The sequence below is a fragment of the Anabrus simplex genome, chromosome 2, assembly GCF_040414725.1.
Source record: "Anabrus simplex isolate iqAnaSimp1 chromosome 2, ASM4041472v1, whole genome shotgun sequence".
Lineage (NCBI taxonomy): Eukaryota > Metazoa > Arthropoda > Insecta > Orthoptera > Tettigoniidae > Anabrus > Anabrus simplex.
In genome coordinates, this window is record NC_090266.1 from 31,440,964 (window position 1) to 31,466,870 (window position 25,907).

Consider the following 25,907-nt stretch of genomic DNA (forward strand, 5'->3'; position numbering starts at 1 on the left):
GACTTTTCCTATTTGTGAAACTCACAACCTGACTTTTAACCCCGTTTATCAACATACCATTGCCTGCTGTCCATCTCACAACATTTTCGAGGTCACGTTGCAGTTGCTCACAATCTTGTAACTTATTTATCACTCTATAGAGAATAACATCATCCGCAAAAAGCCTTACCTTCGATTCCACTCCTTTACTCATATCATTTATATATATATATATATATATAAGAAAATATAAAGGTCCGATAATACTGCCTTAGGATCGCAACAATGCCATATACAGACCACACGAAAAATCCGAAAAACAAGTTCCCGGGAGAGAAAAAAAACAGAAAGGAAAACACAATTGAGCAGAATTAGAAAATAACTGCACCGAAAAACCTTATGGATACTGCCTCGCTTAGTATCTTTCCATCACTTTAACACCGCCTTGCAGAAAAGGGCTTAGGACATCACAAATTTTTTTAATAGTAGTAATAATAATAATAATAATAATAATAATAATAATAATAATAAATAAAATCGTGATAATAATAGTTCAGGATTTCAAATTTTAAAAGGGTAAAAGCCATATAACATATGAATCCATGGGAACTGATTTCCAACATTTAACATGTCCCAAGAAGGTTGAATTATTATTATTCACAAAGTTAAGTCCAGGACATTTGCAAGGTTGTTATTTCATATACGATTTGTCGAGTAACACTTAGCACGCAGCGCAAGCACATCAATGAAATCATAGTAGATATGAAGCTGGAAAAAATGTTTTGAACTTAGTTTTGGCGGTGTAGTCAAGTTAGACGCCGTACTTACTCAAGGCAGAAAACAATTTAATCAGTTAAATATACTATATCTCCGATGTTCCTAGAGTCCGTCCAGAGAAGAAAGGCACATAAATCGGGGAATGAGACCCCTAATATCCACTAGATCATCCCGTTTCCATCTTGTAGATGAACTTCATAGCGAAGTTATGCACACGCGTCTGTTCGGCTTCCATGTTTTCGGCAGACAGCCTTTCTCCTGCTCTCGCAACAGTAGGCAGAAATTGGCGTAAGTATGCCTGGAGGGCAGTGCGCCAGAGAGCTGCGTAATAGGCTGCAGCCCGGCAAGGTAACTCGCTCCACGCCCGACAGAGTGTAGTTCAGACAGGATCTTACTGTCGCAACATAACTTCAAGCAGATGTGTGTAATTAAGTTTCAAAAGAATAGTAGTTGATCCTCATATATAGAAGGAAGCAGATCATGTTTTTAAATGACTTTAAATTCCACATCTCTCAGGGAGATGTCTCAGATCAGTTTCAATGGAGATAAACTCCAACATGAAAATGTCAAACGGGGAGACTGTTTTATAAATTCTGTCTCATGTGTAAATAATATTTCTAGTGTTTTTAGTTTCAGTGCCTACCTCATGTGTGTGAATGTATATACAGGCGGTACATAACAGTAATGGTGTGTTTTAGTTCACGTATAACAGAACAAATCGGTGACTTGTGTGCTCTTTATTATTTACAAAGCGTTTTTTTCTTAATAACATTTAAGTGGTCCTCCAAAAGTATACTTTATTATGTGGTTATTATATGCGACCACCAGAGGTAAGGTTAGACCGTGAACATACAGTAGTTGCATCTCGGTCAAACACACACATCAGAAATTGTTTTCCCATCAGCCGATATTCATTTCTCTGACAACTCTTGAACTTTTTAACATTATTCAAGACAAGAGGACTTGCTGCCCAAGTGTAAACATAATGAACTTTATAAATTGAAACCTTCCATTTTATCACCATCTGTTGTACCATGAAGTCTATCATCAAGATAAGAATAGTGTATCATATGCTGGGAGCATTCCTCAGCATAAATTTAATTGTTTTATTACCATGTTTTAATACTTCCTTATGACGCTGGCCCAAATTAGGGCTGAAATATGTACGGTACAGATTTTAAATACTAAACATCAAAACACATTACTGTATTGAATGGGATAAAAATTTGTAATCAATTTTTGTAACACTTAAGCCTTGGTGCTTTGTAACTACACATCCCTCGGACCAGACAGTGTCCATAACCAGATGTTGGAACATCTTAAAGGGGATAGCTTACACTATCTTCTTCTGGTTGGAGGTTGTGTGTCCAAAACAGTGGCGAGAGGAATTAATACTTCTGACACCTTCGATTGACAAGGATCCTATGTATCTACGGAATTACAGACCAATTTGCCTTACAAATTATACATGTAAGTCTTCTGAAAGCATGTTAAATCAACTGGTATGGTGTCTGCAGAAGAGTGAACATACCAGTGTAGTTTGCTATCTGAGTACCAGTTTGGTTTCTGGTCACCTTATTCTATAATTGAATGCCTGGAAAGTACGATCCTCGATGCTTTTCTCTGGAAACAGCGTCTAGTTGCTGTATTTTTCGACCTTGATGAAGTCTATGACACCATGACATCCATTTAACCATGCATTGATGGAAATTTCCTGGCAGTTGAGACATTTATTACAACTTTATTGTCACTCTGCCTGTTGTGTATCAAATAGGTGGGACATACATGCAGTATAACATAAAAGAAAATGGATTTACACTGGGATCAGTACTAAGTGTCCAGCAGTCATACCTGCGCTATATGTAGAGTGACAGAACAAGCTCCAACGAGATTCAAACACTATCTTAGAACACGGCTTTTGATTTTCACCCACGTAGACCTCGGTTATTAGCTTCTGCTGTAAATGTGATCTCCATCCCCATCCTGAAATGTTCTTGGGGAATGTTGCTCTACCAGTGGCCGATACCTACAGATTCCTGGGATTCTTATTCGACAGAAAGTTAATAGGGGAACCGCATGTTTGGTACTTGAAGACTATGTACACAATGACATTAATTATGTTTCTCTTAGTTGCAATACGTGAGAATTGCTGACCATGTGCTCCTAAGTTCCTATAGGGCATTTATTTTATCAAAGCTTACAGCAGCGCTGCATATGGATCAGCATACAAATAAATTCTAGAATAACCTAGCAATATCCATCGAAGTAGAGTGGGACTGTCAACAGGAGCTTTCTGTTCAAGTCAGTGAGGTACTTGCTAGCTGGCTGAATCTGATGTGGCACCTTTATATCTGAGGTGTCAGCTTATTTTCTCCTAGTTTGCCTTAAACTTCAGTACTGAAGTTTTGTATGTGCAATAGTTTAACAATGTTGTTATAAAAACGTAAGTAAGCCTCCCACACCCCCTTTTACAAACCCCGTAACCTTAGATTCAGAAAAATATTGCAGCTTAGTTTCTTCCTTCTTTTATTTTGAACTTGAATACTGAGTTTCACCAATATATATGCCATGTTTTTCCCATGATGCTGTTGAGCATAGCTGTTTGATATGGCAACCCTGTTGTCATAGGAGCAGTGCTGTTTTCTTAACATGGAATGACCGAGCTCGATAGCTGCAGTCGCTTAAGTGCGGCCAGTGTCCAGTATTCGGGAGATAGAGGGTTCGAACCCCACTGTCGGCAGCCCTGAAGATGGTTTCCCATTTTCACACCAGGCAATTGCTTTGGCTGTGCCTTAATTAAGACCACAGCTGCTTCCTTCCCATCCTAGCCCTTTCCTGTCCCACTGCCGCCATAGGACGTATCTGTAAATATGTTGGAAGATAGTCCGCCTAGTCAATACTATTCATTTATTTACCTTTCACCTTAACATCTAGTACATGTTTCGAGAATATTATGCATTCTCTTCCTCAGCTAGCGGATTAAAATTCAGTATACAATAAGACCTGACTAAAATACGGGGGCCCCCAAAAACAATGAATATGACAATGTGACACTTAAAAATTTTTGATAGTACAAACATAGAATTAAAATCCCATTTTGTCAGGTACGAATTAAAAACACAATATAGTTATGTCTAATTAAATACACCGTCTTGTGATGATATGAATTCACTGTGTCCTTGAAGTTGCCTTGCGTAGTTCAAAAATGTTGAGTTAGGAATGAATGAAATTGCATTAAAACTTGAAGTCCTGCCGATATCCACCGTTAATGGGTGTTAAAATGATGTCTATTTAAATTAAAATATTGGACACAGCGTCGTATGATGTGAATTTACGGTGTCCTAGGAATTATAATACTATCTTGCGTAGTTCAATTGGATTTGTACAAGAATAAATGAAGTTAGATTAAAACTTGGAGTCTTGCCATTGTCTTCGGTTGATAGATGTATTATGCAGCCAGGTTGAAAATAGGTTAAAATGGTCTATAAAAAGGAAATGAAATAAAAATTGACAAAAGGCTCCGACATGAACAAATGAGAATACAACGGGGTAAAAATATTAAACCTTACCAGTGTGATGATGTAAATATTACGTGTGGCATGCATGTGTTAGATAGATGTTGAGGCACCTGATGTTGTGTGGCAACTGGTTACGGAATTACATTGGGTTGCGTGATGGATGGAAGGAGGGGTGGAAGGAACCGCCCCTGATACTACAGTCATACTTCCCCACTTACACTCTTGACATCATTTGGCCTCTTACTAATGTATTGGGTTACCAATTTAAACAACTGATTGTCTTCTGCAATGTGTTCATTTAGGCTGTTCTCATTATCAAATTTTTGCAATTTGTATATTTCTAATTTCTCTAGGGCATTCATTTGTTTGCCTTTGCTTAATGAATGTAATAAAGTCATATCACGTTCAATATTTGTGAAATGATGGTTGCTTTCATGCATGTGTTCACACATTGCAGAGTATCTAGAATGTTTTCGTGCATTGACATGCTCTTTATACCGTACCACCACACTTCTACCTGACTGTCCGACATATTTTTTTCCGCAATCTTGGCACGACAGTTTGTATACTCCAGATTTACTGAACCTACTGTTGGTGTTTACGCTATTCGAATTGAACAATAAATTATTATTATTATTATTATTATTATTATTATTATTATTATTATCTGTCCTAAAGGATACATGGATATTGTGTTTTCTAAATAGTTTAACCAAACTGTATGATTGTTTATTAATGTAAGTGAATGTAGCGAATTTCTTTTTTTCTTCCTTATTTACAAGTAGAGTGTTAGAGTGTTAGGTCTATTCACGACCTTACTCTTCATCCTATTGACATAGCTTTTGGGGTAACCGTTTCTTTTGGCAATATCTTGTATAATGTTTATCTCTATTAAAATAATTTCTGTTTAATGGTATTCTTACTGCTCTATTGATGAAGCTGTAAAATGCCGCTTTCTTATGTTCACCTGGGTGGTTCGAGTCTTTCCTAATAACAACATCTGTGTGTGTAGGTTTTCTGAATACTTGGTAAATCAGGTTTTTATTGTCTCTAGTTAATGTTATTTCACAGTACAGGCAGAATATTTCTCTCTTTCTTCCTAAGTTTTGGCGTTTTGTTGTTTCTGAAAGTTGTAACCAGATATATCTTCTTTCATTATAGGTATGAACCTGGATGAAAAGGTAGTTGTCGCAAAGTCTGGACAGCTCACCGATGAATGGCTGGAACTTGCAAATGGGTGCCTTTGTTGTTCGGCCAAGTAAGTGTTTATAATCTTATGTATCCATATTTTCATATCGCTGAAATGTTTGCTTTGAGGGATTCATCCCAAAAATTATTAAACCCAACAAATATTTTATTTTTGCCATCTGACAGATGTCACGAAAACTGGAGGAGATCATTGGTAAAGAAGTTGCTCTTAAGTTTTCTATAAAGGAATTGGGATTAATATGGAAGTCACCAGTGCTGCTGATTTAGACCTTCATGTTTTTCTCCATATAGAAATATTCTGGACTTTCCCGAACTGCATTGCATGTCATGAAATTTATTTATTTATTTATTTATTTATTCATTCATTCATTCATTCATTTATTCATTCATTTATTCATTTATTTATTTATTTATTTATTTATTTATTTATTTATTTATTTATTTATTTTTTATTATTTTTTTTTTTTTTTTTTCCTCAAGGCCTTTAGGAGACAAGGCTCATGCAAAAGAGGCAGTGCAACTTATATAAGAGCACAGGTGGCATTCAAAATTTTGAACTAAATGTTGTTAGTGTTGTTTGAGTCATAGATTGGTTTGATGCAGCTTTCTATGCCACCCTATTCTGTACTAATATTTTTCTGTCTACATAACTACTACATCCTACATCTGCTCTAATCTGCTTGTCACATTCATACCTACACTTCTTTCAAAAACCAACTGAACAAATCCTGGGTTTCTTAAGATATGTCCAATCATTCTGTCTCTTTTCATCACATTTAGCTAAATCGATCTCCTCTCACCAATTTGATTCAGTATTGTAGCAGGTAAAGTGTCTTTAGCCTTCAGATACTAGCTTGAAGAGCATAGAATATTTCTAAGGGGTAGTGCATAAGCATTGGAGTTGGTACAGAGAGGGGTATTAGTTCATTGAATTTTATTCTTTTGAAAATCTGGTTTTATTGTTCATTTGAAACAAATTCATATCACCTTTTACACAAGTTGAGTTGATTCGTTGTAGCAGGATGGAACCTCTGGACTCCGGGATGAACTGGGCTCAGTCTGGACTGGGATCACACCCGTCCTTGATGCGAAGTTCCCAACATTCTAGAATTTCTCGAATTTCTGGAGGATCTGGATATTCTCGAATTTCTAGGTGCACGCGTTGCTGGGTTCGATCTCGCACGAGAAAACTGAGAGGTGAGGCGTGACGAGCACAGAAGTCCCCCGTATGGTATTCGACTCACTTGTATCACTGTCGAATAAATTTGTTTTTGCTTTAAATATTGCATTGATTCATTATAAGTGGGATACATCAAATGTTAATGAAATTGACACTTGAATCTTTGACTCAAACACCTTGTTGAATCACACATGTCAAAGGTTCATGAAATTGACACTTGAAAAGAAAACAATTGAACTGAATAACTTATCACATGTTGCATGTCAGCCAAATTGATACTTGGGGAAAAAATTATGTACAACTTTACAATGTCAAGTTTGTGATGTACGTCCACTGATATTGGCACGACAGTCTGAATTAAATAAAAATAAATAAAGTAATAAAAATACTCCTTTTGTAAACTTAGTGAGATAGCTGTTTTCAATACGAAACAAAGATGATGATGATAATAATAATAATGTTATTTGCTTTACGTTCCACTAACTACTCTTTTACGGTTTTCGGAGACGCCGATGTGCCGGAATTTAGTCCCGCAGGAGTTCTTTTACGTGCCAGTAAATCTACCAACACGAGGCTGACGTATTTAAGCACCTTCAAATACCACCGGACTGAGCCAGGATCGTACCTGCCAAGTTGGGGTCAAAAGGCCAGCGCCTTAACCGTCTGAGCCACTCAGCCCGGCGGAGCAAAGATGAGAGTTATGGTTTGTAATAATATACTATTAGGTCGCTATCTTGTATTATCACTGTTACTGACGGCTTCGTCATTTTTATGATTGGAACACAACTCTGAACGTAATATTTACAGTTTGTTTATGAATAAAATGACATTTCATTGTATATCACATTTGAATTTGTATTGAACAGGTGGAAAATCATATACTTTCATCTCTTAATTGCCATCTTTCTGCTTTTTCTTCTTTCCCTAAAAGTGTTTTTTAATCTGAGCTCTTAATATCAATACACCCAGTTTTCCCCTTCTCCAAAGGTTTCCTTGATTTTCCCATACACAGCGTCTACATTTCCTAGGACCATACAACCTTCAACATCATCGCACATCTCTTTCAGCCATTCTTCCTTAGCTGTCCTATACTTTCTATCCACTTCATTCTTTAATCACTTGTATTGTTTTCTACCCTCCTCAGTTTTTTTTTAATGTACTTTCATCATTCATCAATCATGTCTAGTATCACTGGAGTTACCCATTGATTCCTAGCTGATTTTTCCTTTCTTCCTAACCTTTCTTCAGCAGTCCTACTGACGTCATTCTTTGCGGCTGTCCATTAATGCTGTATTGTGTTTACTTCAAGCCTTTTGATTTAGTCCTTGTGTGGCATGTTCTTAGAAACAATTCTTCACACACTTTTTTTTTTTTTCTTTTTTTTCTAGTTCCCATATCCTTGCATTCCTTCCTTTCTTCAATTTCTTCAACTTCATATGGGATGTTGTGGTCAGAATCCATGTCTGCTCCTGCGGATGTTGTGCAATCCAGCACCTGGTTTCTGAATCTCTGCCTGATCATGATGAAGTCTATTTGATACCTTCTGGTGTCTCCCGGTCTTGTCCACGTGTACAACCCTCGTTTGTGGTGTTTGAACCAAGTATTAGAAAGGACTGAGTTATGATCGGTGCAGAATTCAACCAGCCAACTTCCTCCTTCATTCCCTTGTCCCAATCAAAATTCTCCTAATGTATTACCTTCTCTTCCTTGGACTACCACTGCATTCCTGTCTACCATCAGATTTAAATTTCTCGTCACCTTTTATATCATTTGTTAAATCTTCTATCTCTTCACATATTCTTTGGATTTCATCATCATTTGCTGAACTAGTAGGCATATACTGTAGACCTGCACTATTGTGGTGGGCATTGGTTTGATGTCTGTCTTGACAACAGTACTTCTTTCACTATACTGGTTGTAGTAGCTTACCTGCTGCCCTATTTTCATATTCATTATTATAACAACTCCTTATAACAACGCCTTGTTTGATTTTGTGTTGATAATTCTGTAGCTGCTTGACTTAAAATCCTGCTCTTTGTGCCAACGTACTTCACTTCACTTATACCAATTACATCTATCTTTAGTCTATCCATTTCCCTTTTCAAATTTTCTGACCTACCACAACTATTCAGACTTCTAGCATTCCATGCTCTGACTTACAGAATGTCAGTATCCATCTTACTGATGATTGCCCCCTCTCTTATACTTCCCACCCGGAGATCTGAATAGTTGACTATTTTACCTCCGGAATATTTTACCTGGTAGGAAGCCATCTTAAGTACATACAGGGAGAGGTGTATGTCCTTGGGGGTTAGTTACAACTGTAGTTTTCCGTTGCTTTCTTCTGCGTAGCAATATCAACACAGCTAAGCCATTTTAAGTGTTATTGCAAGGCCATATAAATTAATCATCTAGACTGCTGGCCTTGCAACTTCCAAAATGCTGCTACCTCCCTTTCGCTGAACCATTCGTTAGTCTGGTCTCTTAAAAGATACCCATCCGATATGGTTGCACGTACTGCTCGGCTATCTGCTTCACTGGGATGTACAAATCTCCACACTGCGGCGAAGTCACGTGGTTCGTAGGGAAAGATGAACAAAATATAAGATAAAATTAAATACTTATTTACTTACTATACACAAAATAGCTTTTAAAAACAGTACCATATCGTACTAGGAAATTATGCATACATTCATCTTCATTACAAACTGTTATTTCTTTCAGCATACTGTCTGCAAACCTTTTTGGTTTTACTAAACTCTGCCACAAACCTCTATTTTAACTAGCTCTGTGGTCTCATTTATACTATTTGTTATATTATAATTGCACTGCAAATAACATTAATGGACATAATTTAAGTTCTGACACACAAGCTATGAGTAAAACTATAAAACTTATCTAAGATCACAGGCAAGATACATTAAAACATTCATGAGTAAAATATATTTTAATAAGTTCTCATAGAACTAATGAAATTCAGAATCTTTTTGAAAATTTAATAATGCACAAAATAAATAATACAATCAGTCTTAACAAATACAGTAGATGTCCGTTATAGTGAGAATTCATAACGGCGAAATATTTACTCTTTATAGCAGATTGTTGTTATATAAAAATTTTCTTAAAAGTTGGAGAAAACCCCCACATAAATTCAAATTGCTATGAAACAGGATTCAGTTTGTTTTAAACTTGCATTTTTGCAGATGATGTTGACACTACAGATTACACATTAGTTACTTTTTGGATTCTGATGCTACGTGAACTTGCATGTTCAATTTCTTTCTGAAAAATTGTAGTATCACTTCAGGGGCTTCTATGGCAAACTTTTCAGTTTTCTTATTTAAACAGTGTGACCTAACCTAACTTAACCATATATGCATTATGAAAATATATTTCAATTGCCATTAGAGAAATAATAACCTTCTTGCTATAAATTTACATGGGAGTAGCTTTCCTGAATTTCATCCAGACATGAGAAAATATATCCTAACATCAGAAATCTGTGATGCACTGTGACTACTACTCACTGTATTTAAAAATATATAAAATGTAATTTATATAAAATATTAAAATATTCATGAAACAAAATAATCTTCGGACTATTTACTCATACTTAGTTCTTACCTGATTACTTACACATACAATTGTTGATGGGTGCCACCTACAAATAGACGTAGCAGTAAGAGAGTGAGAGTCTTGAATATCTCTAGGGTGTGAGGTAATGAGCTTACTTGGACAGCATAACATATAGGTTCTGGAAAAAGGAGATTGGCGTTCGGTTTCCCCATTAAAATGTCAGGTTATCTGATCTACTATAGAAATGAAACAATCAATTATATTTGAGATTAAGCAAAAATTGACTTTAATGAGTGAGATTTATTGCGATAATACAAAATAAAATATAAAACCCTGACATTGTAATTGAAGGAAACTGTAGGTATTAAATTTGAAATCTTCTTGACTGGACATTTAAAAGTTGTACAAAAAATGTATCCCTCACTGGTTCACTTTACAGTACCTCGAACACTTTAAGTGTTATTACGACGTATTCCTATGAGTTGGTATCAGCTATAGGTATATCAAGCATAATTAAGTGATGTATCCTTTTTGTTTCACTGATGAGATGTTGCATGGCTTGCAATTAGATTCACACTTGACTGATAACTGTTAGTCTGAATTACGATGACTCAAGATTCAGCTGCCACCACACTCACACAAAAACTCGACTGAACAGAACAAGTACAAGGCATCTAAAAATGCAAACGGTAGAGTAATCCAAAAAATAATGCATTTGCACAGGGGAACCAGCATTTCGTATCTAAGTGCATTATTTGAACATTGTAAATGCACCATGTTGGATACATTTCGAAAATAGATCTTTCCATGGCATTTGAAGGGTTGAAACTGTGAATTAAGGTGATTGCATGCATTAATGGGTCTTAGAATACTTTGTGACGCGGCAAGTGTTAACATTTCTGAAGTGCTATGGCGGGAAATTGTACAAGGATAGAGTGACTGTATTGTGTTGTCATGCAGAAGGAAGTGAGAGACTTTCTCTCCTCGTCATAGGAAAGTTTGATTAGCCACGATGTTTTAAGGGCATCGGGTACTTTCTGTGCAAGTACAGGACATCTAAAATGCATACAGTACAGTAATCCAATGAATAAAGCACTTGCACCTGGGAGCCAGCATAGATTTCTCCTCGTCTTTGAATCATGCTTCTTTTTGTTCTTTCTTTCGTTGCAAGAGGTTATGTTTGTCAGCGAGTTATCCAAGTGCATTATTTGAATACTCTAAATGCACATTCGTGGATGCAGTCTGGAAATAGTTTTTTTAAATGGTATTTGAAAATTTTAAACTGTGAATCATTTCCTAATCTAATATTTCCTGCATCACCTGCCTTCGTTTCACTGCACTCCATTACTTTTGTTTTGGACTTATTTATTTTCATCTTGTACTCCTTACCCAAGACTTCATCCATACCATTCAGCAGCTTCTCAAGATCTTCTGCAGTCTCAGATAAAATAACAATATCATCGGCAAATCTCAAGGTTTTGATTTCCTCTCCTTGGATTGTGATTCCCTTTTCAAATTCCTCTTTGATTTCCTTTACTGCCTGTTCTATGTAAACATTGAAAAGGAGGGGGGACAAACTGCAGCCTTGCCTCACTCCTTTCTGGATTGCTGCTTCTTTTTCAAAGCCCTCGATTCTTATCACTGCAGACTGTTTTTTATACAGATTGGAGATAATTCTTCGTTCTCGCTATCTGATCTCAATCATCTTCAGAATCTTAAATAGCTTGGTCCAATCAACATTATCGAATGCTTTTTCTAGATCTATGAATGCCATGTACGTGGGCTTGTCCTTCTTGATTCGATCCTCTAAGATCAGATGTAAAGTCAAGATTGCTTCACGTGTTCCTACATTTCTTCTGAAGCCAAATTGATCTCCCAACTCAGCCTCAACTAGTGATGGACAGAAAAATGCCCAACTGTTTGGAGAAAATAGTTTTCGGGTGGAAAACGAACGGACTGCTTTTAAAAGTTCCACCAAACAGTTTTTCCTTCAATATAGTCCGCAGTTTGTCTTTCACTGTTTGCTAGCGAGTAGACACTGATGTAACCTTGAACCTACCCGCGCGTTCGGAGCTATTCGGCCTGAAATCGGCATTGTTCGGTACTTAACCACTCCCATTCGCTCGCTGTCAAATCGACTGTCTCATATTTAGTTGGCAGTGAGCCAAGAGCTGTTTGGAAAAGCAGTTTTTAGCCGAACAGTTCTTCAACGTTTTAGCTTATTGCTGTTTGCGGGTGATGTACCGGTGTTCTCAAACCAGTTTTAAAACTGAACGGTGTTAAGTTTGCTGAGTGCTGAGCGAGGCGAGTTGTTTTATAACATGTCAAAACGAAGCGAGGTGTGGAATTATTTCATGAAAAGTGACAATGATAAGGCGCTTTGCACTATCTGCAAGCAACTTATTTCTTACAAGTCAACTATTACAAATTTGAAAGGACATTTGCAAAGAAAACATAACCCTTTCAGACCTGAAAGAAAACTGGAGGTGTGAATTTTTGTTTGTACGTCAAGAACTGACTAAAATGCTCCTCAATACACATATTAATAGTTTATTTTACAAAATAAAAACTAACATCTGAAAAACAGGACCCACACAATTGTGCGTATCAAAATTCAAAACCTCGTATCACGTACGATGGTGTAGCTTCAAAATTTACGTTCACTAACCAATGTACACACTTCATTGAATATATTCCGGTATTCAGTAAAGCTTCTAGATTAATATAAACGCAGTAAATAAATACTTACTTTCGGCACTACTGCTTCCTGCCATCTCGCCGATCAACTGTGCTTTTTAAACTCTTCTTCCTTCGCCCTGGCGGTCAAGCGCATACTAAAATCAATTGAAATACACGCCACGTGTCCTGCACAATCACTGCAGTCCGGTGTAGCGCCGAAAAAACATCAAATACGGTCAGGGATAACTAAAATACGAACCCGCACAATTGTGCATACTCGGTCTGAAAGGGATATTGGATCCCTGGCTATGAATTACCTGGTAGAAAGACTATTTCAAATGTGATGATTCCAGCACTCTTATCATCAACAGTTTTCTTTAATAAGAGAGACAGTTTACAAAGGTGAAAAATGAGAGTATCCTCCTAATACAATACATTAAATATTCCGTCTTAGACGGAGTAAACGAATTCAAACATGTTTTGGCTCGTTTGAGCCATCTTCAGTGAAAAATTAGGGGGGTTGAAATAATTGACATAATATAAGTTGAAAAAATGCTAAAAAACATAATGAGGAGCAAATGAAAAACAAACAAAAGAGAGCCTAGACGGAAACAAAATTAGCACAAATATCTTGTGAAAGAGAGACAGTGACGAATGAAGCAGTGAGTGTGTGCATAACAACTGATTTGTGGACATTGTTAGTTTCAGAGAGTTACATTGCTGAGCAGCGCATTACATTACGAAAGAGTTTTCCTTCAAGATGGTTTTCTAGTTTTTCTGGAAGCCATACGTTTGTTGTGTTGGCAAACGAAACTAAGTGCATACTATCCGATTGGAAGCTGCATGACAAAGTGAATTTTTCAATTTCTGATAATGCTAGTAATATAACAAACACGTTTGAGGAAATTCTGAAGTGAGAACACTATGGCTGTTTTGCTCATAAATTAAATTTGATTGTCCAGGGTTCTCTTCAGGAAGTGCAAGTCACCATTGAGAAAATAAAAAAAGTTGGCAGCTACTTCAGGAGAAGTTCACTAGCAAGCAAAAAACTACTGAAGTACCAGATATCAAGTGGACATACAGTGCCTAAACGCCTTTCCCAAGACGTCACAATGCGCTAGAGTTCAACTTTTTATATGTTGCGTCCATTTGCAGAACTCGAAGAAGCTATCAGGGCCACTGTTGCTCTGCTAGATAAATATCTGGCCGTAATAACTGGCGAAGAGTGGCAAGCTTGTCGTCAACTTTGCAATGTGCTAGCTCTGTTTGAACAAATGACTAATTCTCTAAGTGGAGAAGCATATACACTTAAGAAAATGGAAATTGCAACACCATGAAGGCACTGGTCATTTGTGTTGATTTTCAAGATATAGAACGACGCCCTGTAGGTATGTAAACGATCAAAGTTTCAGACCCATTGGATTGTTGCTACAGGTCTCCCCACGTGATTGATTGCGGAGGAATCAATTCCAGTATACGGACTCTAGTGTAACATAGTTGACTTGCAGTCTGTGCAGTGAAGTGTTCCCCGTCAAACATTCCTCGACGACAGAAAAGCACGCTATCATCAACTGTCGCCGTTTGAGAGGGCTCGGATAATTGGGCTGTGTGAGGCTGGGTTATCGCTAAGGACTGTCGCTGTACGTGTTGGCCGACAGGCATCTACGGTACAACGTGTATGGCAGAAGTGGTCAAATGAAGGTACCCACACTCGTAGACCTGGCACAGGCCCATCGCGACCGACAACTGTGAGAGAGGATCGCCGCTTTATTCGGATGGCTCGGATGGAACCCTATGCAACAGCAGCGCAAATTCGAGCAGCTGTGGCACCCCACATTACACAACAAACAGTTGGCAATCGCCTGCATGCAGCTGGCTTACGAGCCCGTGTCCCTGCAGAAGGTGTTCCATTGACCCTACTACAGCGACGTGTAAGGCTGGCCTGGTGTCGAGAAAGATCGACGTGGGTCGACGAATAGCATAGGGTCGTCTTTAGTGATGAATCACGCTTCTGTCTTGCCCGCAGTGATCGCCGGAATCGTGTGTGCCAACGTTCCGGGGAGAGGGGCCGCCCAGATCTTATTGTCAAGAGGCACACAGGGCCAACACCAAGCATTATGGTCTGGGGAGCTATTGTCTTTAATGTGAAATCGCAATTAGTGCTTGTTGAGGGCACTATGACTGCTCGACAATACGTTGATAGGGTACTCAATCCAGTGGTTGTCCCTATGATGGCGAACATTGCTAATGGGTTGTTTCAGCAGGACAATGCCCCGGTTCACACTGCACGCATCTCCAGAGAAGCTCTCCATGATATCACAACCTTAGAATCACCCGCCAGATCCCTGGACCTCAGTCCTATTGAGCATATGTGGGACATAATGGGTCGACAACTGGCCAACCGTCCTCAGCCACCCACAACTGTGGAACAACTGACCTGTGCAGTGCAACAAGCATGGGCCACAATTCCTCAGGAAGCGATCCAGAGCCTTATTGACTCCATTCCTCGACGAATTCATCAATGTATTGCAGCTCGTGGTGGGCACATCCTGTATTGATTGTTGTCCAAACTTGCAGTCAGAGAGACCTGAAAGTGTAATCATCGAAGCACAACCGAACACTCGTCCTGCATGTTCAATTGCAGCAATGTAGCACCATTCCTTCTGGGTGTTGCAATTTCCATTTTCTTCAGTGTATCACTGGAAATTCTGTGATTGTGGTCGTCAGGTGCCTAAAAGGTATTTGCGATAAACTAGGGCAATCAGCCGAGTTAACAGAAGGAGTGAGGGCCGTAATTGCTAGCCTTATTAAAGGGTTAGGAGAAAGGTTCAAGAACGTTGAACACAACAGCACCTTCGCCTTATGCACTTTGTTTGATCCACGCTATAAAGACAACGTTTTTCAGGACCCTACGGCACTAGATAACCTCAAAAGGAGGGTGCACAGTTTAGTAGTGAACCTAATAGAGAGAAACGCCCAGACCACCTGAAGCAGAATATTGACATTCCGTCCTCCTCACTTCCATCTACAACTGGTGCATTTCAGCCCTCTTATCCAATAAGCGCTTGGAGCATTTTCAACGACATTATTGGAGATAAACGTCCTCAAACCAGCCCGCTGTCACGAGCCAACAAGGGACTGGATTTGTATTTGAAAGATGACATTTTACCTCGTGTAAATGAAGCAGGGGAATCTAATTGCCCCTTAGATCGGTGGAAAAATCACCAACATGGGTATCGTACTTAAGCACAAATATTCATAACAAAGTGTAACATAGTGGTCACTTCAGTGCCGTGTGAAAAACTTTTTTTCCGAACTGGACTGATTGTTAATGAAAGGAGAACAAGGCTGTCATCAAGAAAGGTAGAAATGTTGATGTTCCTCAATGTAAAGATGAAGAGTTAGTGCTTGAGTATTTTTCATAACGGGTATCATGTGAAGAGAATAATAAAGTGTAGCATAGTGATCACATCAGTGCCATATTTAAGACCTACTTTCCCAAATTGGATTGGTAATTAATGCAAAGCTCTCGCAAAAAGAGGTTGAAACATTAATGTTCTTTAATGTAAATATGAATGATTAATTTTTAAGTGTTTTCCTGATATTGTGCATCTTATGAATACTCTTGTTTTTGTGTGTGTGTATTTATCTCTCTTATGTATAACATTCTGTAACTTCTATTTTTTACAGTACTTCTCGTTGAACAATAATCTTATAATGGTATATGATGAACATAGATAATGTATAATAATACTGCTATAGATACTTCACTAATAACAGTAACAGACTGGTTAACAAAAACTCCGGGTGTGTGGAACTGTATTGATGAGCAGACCGCCGCGATCACAAAACGCTAATGTCAGTTGATAGCCTAATGATAAATAAATGTCTTTACAGACTATATCCTTTGCTTAACAGTGGAGTCTTCACTCTTCTTATGGTTCTTCCCGTGTATCGTGCACACAGGTATTCCGTCAGCCTTCAGCTTGTGCTGTCTGCCTAGACATTACGAAACAAGTTAGATTGAAATGTGGTGAAAGATCTCACTTCCTATCTCGCAGCCCCCTTGTGCATGTGACTAACTCGTCTTTCACAGTCTCGTTATGAATGAATGACCTGTTGTATTCAAACTGTTTGGGAAAACAGTTGTTTTTAACAAACAAACAGTTCATTGGCGTTTTCCTAAAACAGCAGATACGACCACCACTAGCTTCAACTTGTTTTCCAATTCTTCTGTAAGTAATGTGTGTTAAAATTTTGCAGGCATGAGATACTGAACTAATGGTGCGGTAGTTTTCACACTTGTTAGCGCTGGCTTTCTTGGGAATAGGTATAACAATATTCTGCCGAAAATCGGATGGGACTTCTCCTGTTTCATACATCTTGCACACTAAATGAAATAACCTTGCCATGCTGGTTTCTGCTAAGGCATTTAGTAATTCAGAGGGAATGTCATCAATTCCAGGTGCCTTGTTCCTATTTAGGTCACTCACATCTCTGTCAAACTCTGACCTCAAAGTTGGGTCTCCCATTTCATTATCAGCAACAGCCTCTTCATGTTCCAGAACTAACTTAACACCTTTACCTTGATACAACTGTTGGATATGCTCCTGCCATCTTTCTGCTTTGTCTTCTTTCCCTAGAAGTGGCTTTCCATCAAAGCTCTTAATATTCATAGACCTAGATTTCCTTTCTCCAAAGGTTTCCTTGATTTTCCTGTATGCAGCATCTACCTTTTCTGGGACCATACAACCTTCGATATCCTTGCACTTCTCCTTCAGCCATTCTTCCTTAGCTACCTTGCACTTTCTATCCACTTCATTCTTTAATCGCCTGTATTCTTTTCTGCCCTCTTCATTTCTAGCATTCTTGTATTTTTGTCGTTCATCAATCAGGTCTAGTATCTCCTGAGTTATACACTGATTTTTTACTGATCCTTTCTTCCTTCCTAGCATTTCTTCAGCAGCACTACTGACTTAATTTTTCATGACTATCCACTCTTCCTCTATAGTGTTTCCTTCAGCCTTTTCATTTAGCCCATGTGCAACATGTTCCTTGAAACAATCCCTAACACTCTTTTCTTTCAACTGGTTCATGTTTGTGGGTTACTGTAGTCACGTCCTAGTTCGTGAACCATGGGCAACGGCTGAGTGGCCTAGTAAGTGGTCCTGAGAGTCGGGATACCAGTTGCTATGGAATGGGAGTGGGCATCTTGGACATATTCTGAGTCGTGGCCCTCCTTGTGCTCAGGCGGCAAGGACTATACAATTCACCGGTGGTCCATAACCCGTTAGAGGAGAGATCCTCACTTGGACTATGTGCAAGTAGGGCAGCATCCTGCTTCATGAATTTACCGAGCTCAGAACACTTTAAGTAAGCCTCGGACCTATGGGAGTAATGGAGTTCCACTCCCATTTGACAGGCGAGGGACTCCTTGGAAACAACTTGGCGAACGAAATGGAATTCAATGGGGAGCTATCAATATTAATGGGGCTTATGGAAGAAAGAAGGTAGAACTGACTGAGTCAGCAAAGAGGATGCATCTGGATGTGTTAGGAGTAAGTGATATTCGGGTAAGGGGAGATAATGAGGAAGAAATAGGAGATTATAAAGTGTACTTGACGGGTGTTAGAAAGGGAAGGGCAGAGTCTGGGGTAGGGCTCTTTATCAGGAATACCATTGCACGCAACATAGTTTCTGTTAGGCACGTAAATGAGCGAATGATTTGGGTAGATTTGTCATTGGGAGGAATTAAGACAAGAATTGTGTCCGTGTATTCACCATGTGAGGGTGCAGATGAGGATGAAGTTGACAAGTTTTATGAAGCATTGAGTGACATCGTGGTCAGGGTCAACAGCAAGGATAGAATAGTGCTAATGGGCGATTTCAATGCGAGGGTTGGGAATAGAACTGAAGGGTGATTGGTAAATGTGGGGAAGATATGGAAGCTAATGGGAATGGGAAGCATTTGCTGGACTTCTGTGCTAGTATGGGTTTAGCTGTTACGAATACATTCTTCAAGCATAAGGCTATTCACCGCTACACATGGGAGGCTAGGGGTACCAGATCGATAATAGACTATATATTAACAGACTTTGAATTCAGGAAATCTGTTAGGAATGTACAAGTTTTTCGCGGATTTTTCGATGATACAGACCACTATCTGATCTGTAGTGAACTAAGTATCTCTAGGCCTAGGGTAGAGAAAGTGAAATCTGTCTGCAAACGAATAAGGGTAGAAAATCTCCAAGACGAGGAAATTAGACAGAAGTTCATGGATATTAGTGAGAAGTTTCGAACAGTAGACAATAAGCAGGTTCAGGATATAGAAAGTGAATGGGTGGCATACAGGGATGTTGTAATAGAAACAGCAAGGGAATGCCTATCAACAACTGTGTGTAAAGATGGGAAAAGGCGAACATCTTGGTGGAATGATGAAGTGAGAGCAGCCTGTAAACGTAAAAAGAAGGCTTATCAGAAATGGCTCCAAACAAGGGCCGAGGCAGACAGGGATTTGTACGTACATGAAAGAAACAGAGCGAAACAAATAATTGTTGAATCCAAAAAGAAGTCATGGGAAGATTTTGGTAATAACCTGGAAAGGCTAGGTCAAGCGGCAGGGAAATCTTTCTGGACAGTAATAAAGAATCTTAGGAAGGGAGGGAAAAAGGAAATGAACAGTGTTTTGAGTAATTCAGGTGAACTCATAATAGATCCCAGGGAATCACTGGAGAGGTGGAGGGAATATTTTGAACATCTTCTCAATGTAAAAGGAAATCATGATGGTGTTGCAAACAGCCAAGCTCATGGGGAGGAGGAAAATAATGTTGGTGAAATTATGCTTGAGGAAGTGGAAAGGATAGTAAATAAACTCCATTGTCATACGGCAGCAGGAATAGATGAAATTAGATCTGAAATGGTGAAGTATAGTGGGAAGGCAGGGATGAAATGGCTTCATAGAGTAGTAAAATTAGCGTGGAGTGTTGGTAAGGTACCTTCAGATTGGACAAAAGCAGTAATTGCCCCTATCTATAAGCAAGGGAACAGGAAGGATTGCAACAACTATAGAGGTATCTCATTGATTAGTATACCAGGCAAAGTATTCACTGGCATCCTGGAAGGAAGGGTGCGATCAGTCGTTGAGAGGATGTTGGATGAAAACCAGTGTGGTTTCAGACCACAGAGAGGCTGTCAGGATCAGATTTTCAGTATGCGCCAGGTAATTGAAAAATGCTACGAGAGGAATCGGCAGTTGTGTTTATGTTTCGTAGATCTAGAGAAAGCATATGACAGGGTACCGAGGGAAAAGATGTTCGCCATACTGGGGGACTATGGAATTAAAGGTAGATTATTAAAATCTGTCAAAGGCATTTATGTTGACAATTGGGCTTCAGTGAGAATTGATGGCAGAATGAGTTCTTGGTTCAGAGTACTTACAGGAGTTAGACAAGGCTGTAATCTTTCACCTTTGCTGTTCGTAGTTTACGTGGACCATCTGCTGAAAGGTATAAAATGGCAAGGAGGGATTCAGTTAGGTGGAAATGTAGTAAGCAGTTTGGCCTATGCTGACGACTTGGTCTTAATGGCAGACTGTGCCGAAAGCCTGCAGTCTAATATCTTGGAACTTGAAAATAGGTGCAATGAGTATGGTATGAAAATTAGCCTCTCGAAGACTAAATTGATGTCAGTAGGTAAGAAATTCAACAGAATTGAATGTCAGATTGGTGATACAAAGCTAGAACAGGTCTATAATTTCAAGTATTTAGGTTGTGTGTTCTCCCAGGATGGTAATATAGTAAGTGAGATTGAATCAAGGTGTAGTAAAGCTAATGCAGTGCGCTCGCAGTTGCAATCAGCAGTATTCTGTAAGAAGGAAGTCAGCTCTCAGACGAAACTATCTTTACATCGTTCTGTTTTCAGACCAAGTTTGCTTTACGGGAGCGAAAGCTGGGTGGACTCAGGATATCTTATTCATAAGTTAGAAGTAATAGACATGAAAGTAGCAAGAATGATTGCTGGTACAAACAGGTGGGAACAATGGCAGGAGGGTACTCGGAATGAGGAGATAAAGGCTCATTTAGGAATGAACTCGATGGATGAAGCTGTACGCATAAACCGCCTTCGGTGGTGGGGTCATGTGAGGCGAATGGAGGAGGATAGGTTACCTAGAAGAATAATGGACTCTGTTATGGAGGGTAAGAGAAGTAGAGGGAGACCAAGACGACAATGGTTAGACTCAGTTTCTAACGATTTAAAGATAAGAGGTATAGAACTAAATGAGGCCACAACACTAGTTGCAAATCGAGGATTGTGGCGACGTTTAGTAAATTCTCAGAGGCTTGCAGACTGAACGCTGAAAGGCATAACAGTCTATAATGATAATGTATGTATGTATGTCTAGATCCCATCTCTTTGCATTCTTTCCTTTCTTCAATTTCTTCAACTTCAGATGGTCAGAGTCCACATCTGCTCCTGGGAAAGTTTTGCAATCCAAAACCTGGTTTCTGAGTCTCTGCCTAATCATAATGAAGTCTATTTGATACCTTCCAGTGTCTCCAGGTCTTATCCACGTATACAGCCATCGTTTGTGGTGTTTGAACCAAGTATTGGCAAGGACTAAATTATGATCAGTGCAGAATTCAACCAGCCGACTTCCTCTTTCGTTCCTTTGACCCAATCCAAATTCTCCTATTGTATTACCTTATCTTCCTTGGCCTACCACTGCATTCCAGTCTCCCATCACAATTAGATTCTCGTCACCTTTTACATATTGTATTAAATCTTTTATCTCTTCATGTAGTCTTTCGATTTCCTCATCATCCGCTGAACTAGTAGGCATATATACCTGCACTATTGTGGTGGGCATTGGTTTGGTGTCTATCTTGACAAAAATAATTCTTTCACTATGCTGGTCGTAGTAGCTTACCCACTGCCCTATTTTCTTATTCATTATTAAACCAACTCTTGCATTTCCCCTGTTTGATTTTGTGTTGATAATTCGGTAGTCGCCTGACCAAAAATCCTGTTCTTCCTGCCAACGTACTTCACTTATACCAACTACATCTAACTTTAGTCTATCCATCTCCCTTTTCAGAATCTCTAACCTACCACAACGATTCATACTTCTGACATTCCACGCTCCAACTCGCAGAATGTCAGTATCCATTTTCCTGATGATTGCCCCGTCTTGTGTAGTCCCCACCTGGAGATCCGAATGGGGGACTAGTTTACCTCCGGAATATTTTACCCGGGAGGAAGCCATCATCAGTACATCATTCATACAGAGAGAGCTGCATGTCCTCGGGAGTTAGTTACGGCTGTAGTTTCCCGTTGCTTTCAGCCGTGTAGCAGTATCAACACAGCTAAGCCATGTTGAGTATTATTACAAGGCCGTACCAGTCAATCATCTAGACTGCCGCCCTTGCAACTACCGAAAGGCTGCTACCGCCCTGTCAGTGAACCATTCCTTAGTCTGGTCTCTCAACATATACCCATCCGATATGGTTGCACCTGCAGCTCGGCTATCTGTCTCATTGGGATGCGCAAGCCTCCCCACCGCGGCAAGGTCACATGGTTTGCAGGGGAGGATTATTATTATTATTATTGTTATGATTTACGCAGTCGGATAATCGCATTGTTTCTGAGGTTATGTCATGAAACATGTACTGTATATAGACATTTAAATGAGTTCAGTTAATGTAAGAACCTGTATATAATTTATTATACCTGCGTACCTGCCAACTTTTACGGTTTATCCATAAAATTTACGGAAATTACAGCATTTTATGGTTTTACGGATGGACGGTGTCATTTTATGACTTTGCGGACAAAAACTTGAAACAACATTCGATAATCGTTCCACTTTCGTACAATCTATTGTTTGCATGGGTTGAAGTACGCTTGATCTTGGTCGAAGGCAAGTCCACAATAGTCGATAACTCATTCTTTGATATGACTGGTATTTTTAACCATGTGGTGTTTGTGTCATTATTGGAATTGAATTTAAAGCCAGTATAACAGTTCTTCCGTGTGATTCTTAGGTGTTGACAGGCTCTGCTCCGCAAATTCTTTTTTTTCGCTCTGTTCGCTTGTTGTGATTTAACCTATATTCTCTGATCACACGAGTGGTGTTCTTTGTTTACGAACAGTACTTCCAGACATTTAAAGAATCATATTCTGTTGATTTTCTGTGCATACTAAAATCAAGAATGTTTTGGCCTTTTAAGGTTATGATTTTTTTTTGGAAGTGTTCGAGTTTTTGTGTTATAAATTTGTGCTTCGCAGTTTCCTGTATTCGTTGGACTAATTACATTCATTCCAGTGACTGGGTATACCGCTGTTAGTGAATCCCATTAAGTTATAAAGAAGAATAATAATAATAATTACATTCGTTCCACGTGTGTTTGTGAAATGTTTTACTGCCTTGAGTGTTTGTTATAATTTTATGTGACGTTCAGAGGTCCAGGTTCCTTTCGATGTTTCAGTTCCTTCTCAGTTATTTTCATACACTACATTCCTATTGTAGATTATCGTGAACAAATCCAGCGAGAAAGAGTACTTCCAGACATTTAAAGAATCATGTTCTGTTGATTTTACGTGCATACTAAAATGAAGAAAGGGAGAAAAATTTGCCTTTTGCACGGTGTGAGGGTGTGATATTAATATTGCACATGGTGGACGCAACGATTTAGGTTATGGTGAGTTTATTGGCATTCAGACTTCCAACATAGTGAATGATCTCCAGGATACAGATAGATTCCTTTTCTTTTCATCAGTGACGAACTACTTTTGTACTGCCTGTGACTACATCATCGTCAAGTTTCCACTCAAGGTTGATGTGTTAATGCATGCTCAAATTGCCTGGTTAGACAAAATTTAAGATGCACAGTTTTCTTCCATTCGTTTTATCCTTGGCAAGATTTCCTATCATGTTATGCAAGGAACAGAATGAAGCTACAGACGAGGTGGTGAATGAGTTCAGGTTGATGGCACTTTGGTTGCAGATCATGATGCTGCAGGCGATTCCAGTTGGGCACAAATATCAAGAATTCATGGAGCCGATGGACTTCTTAAGTATAACCAAATTTCTAGAGTAATGCTGTCTATTCTCACCATATCCCATAGCAATGCACAATGTGAACCCGATTTCAGCCTTGTGAAGGAAAATTGAACAGAGTTCAGGTCATCCATGTCCAATGAATCTCTGGAGTCTATTTTGATGACCAGGAGTTCTGGTCCTTGTTATGACAAAACATTTTCTCAAGACTTTTTGCAGGAAGCTAAAAAAGCCACAACTATGACTTTCAAGTCGAACTAGCGTTTGATTTGCAGTGTGTATTATATTATTTCTTGCCGGTGTTGCGTTAAACGAGTTTTATTGTGGAAAGGCTTTTTTTTTTTTTTTTTTCAATTATCGCATATGTGCTTAATTTATCAAGGAAGTCCTGTTATGTATGCTCCAAACTAATATTCACCACGCCTGCTGCTGTTTAACATGGATTTCTTCTTGAATGTTATATTCGTCTACAAATCATTGGCCTATGATGTAAGTAGGTATGATTTCTTTGAAGTATCCTGTTTAAAACATGAATTCTTGTATTTTGTACTCCAGGTGTATTATTATTTTTGTCAAGTTAGGGTACGTCGAAAATCGTTAGATTTTTTGTTGCGTGTGAGTTTTACTGATAGCCCTTTTCGAAAGTTGGCAGGTATGTACCTGTATATATGATGTGTAATCCACTACAGTTTTGTGAAACTCGCTGTAACATCCAGAATTTAGTATCTTTGACACTAGATGGTGGTAGAATATTCTGTTCATTACATCTAATTATTAAACACTCTAGAATTTACAAGAAGGTATTTTGTAACATATCTTTCTAGAAACCTGGCGAGGCACATATATCAGGAGGTGGTCTTGATGGTTAAACCATAATGTGTGTCATGCTAGCTAGTGTTTGAAGTATGTGAATTCGTTTAATAAAGTTGGTAGTTGGCATGCATTGGTTGCAGTCTCCATGTGCTTCATGATAGGCAGGTGTTAAAAATGATGGTTTGTTGATGTTCTTGGAGTGAAGTATTTGTTTGTGGTACGGTGATTAAGGTTATGTATTTTTAATTTGTAAATAATTTTAAATAAATCAGTGTACACAAGTTGACAGCATTTTGTGTGAGTCTTTGTGGCTACATCAACATGAAAAGAGAAAAACAATGGTAACGAGCAGAGAAAGTAAAGAACTAAAAGGAGCTTCCAGAATTTGAGATAAGGAAGTGGAAATAGTAGAACACTTCAAATAGTCGGGAAATGAACTGACAGAAAATGTATATGGAAATTAGTAGGAGGATGCAACTGGAGAGTGCCCTTTACCACCAGGTACGGAGACTAGTATGGAATAAAGATGCACCGTTGAGGGCTAGAAAGGTAATGCCCAAGGGATATTAATATTACTTACCTATAACGACATGTGCATCAGAAACCTGGATAATGACTTACAAGGACGGGGACGCTTGTGTTGTTGCAAATTTCAATTTCTGTGTAGTGTGTGAGATAATCTATGTCAAAATATGTATACTGCAGAAATTATAGCTGCTGTGGTCAGTAAAGATAGGAGTTGTATGCCTCGATATATACATGCTAGTACAATACAAAGGTATGAATATGACTATATAATTATGCGATAAATGTCCGAATGATTAATAAAATGGATTCACTGTGGGTTATGATATAAATATGTACCATATTACTTACCCACTGTAGTTTAATTTGAACAGTATACATGAAGACCCTCAATTAAGGCATGATCAACACAGAAACATCATTTACAATGAGCTCATTGGATGAAAGCAAGCTATCTACAGTTTTCTCTGGAACACTCTTCTGCAAGTCCACTGTCAAAACAAAGATGTTTGAAATGGCCCTGGTTGTTCCGTAAATACCCACTTTGGAAGGACGCAAATTGGATCATAGGTTTGAATCTGCTGGCCAAAAGTTG

The 25,907-nt window shown here is 38.7% G+C and overlaps 1 protein-coding gene across 1 annotated transcript in view; it reads left to right on the forward strand.

The window, feature by feature from the left end:
* LOC137498433 (zinc-regulated GTPase metalloprotein activator 1-like) overlaps positions 1–25,907 on the forward strand; it is a 562,086-nt gene that overhangs the window by 111,272 nt on the left and 424,907 nt on the right. Inside the window, exon 2 of the mRNA XM_068225933.1 lies at positions 5,436–5,532. Within this exon, the coding sequence (XP_068082034.1) occupies positions 5,436–5,532 (97 nt within the window). The remainder of the gene's footprint in view (positions 1–5,435; positions 5,533–25,907) is intronic.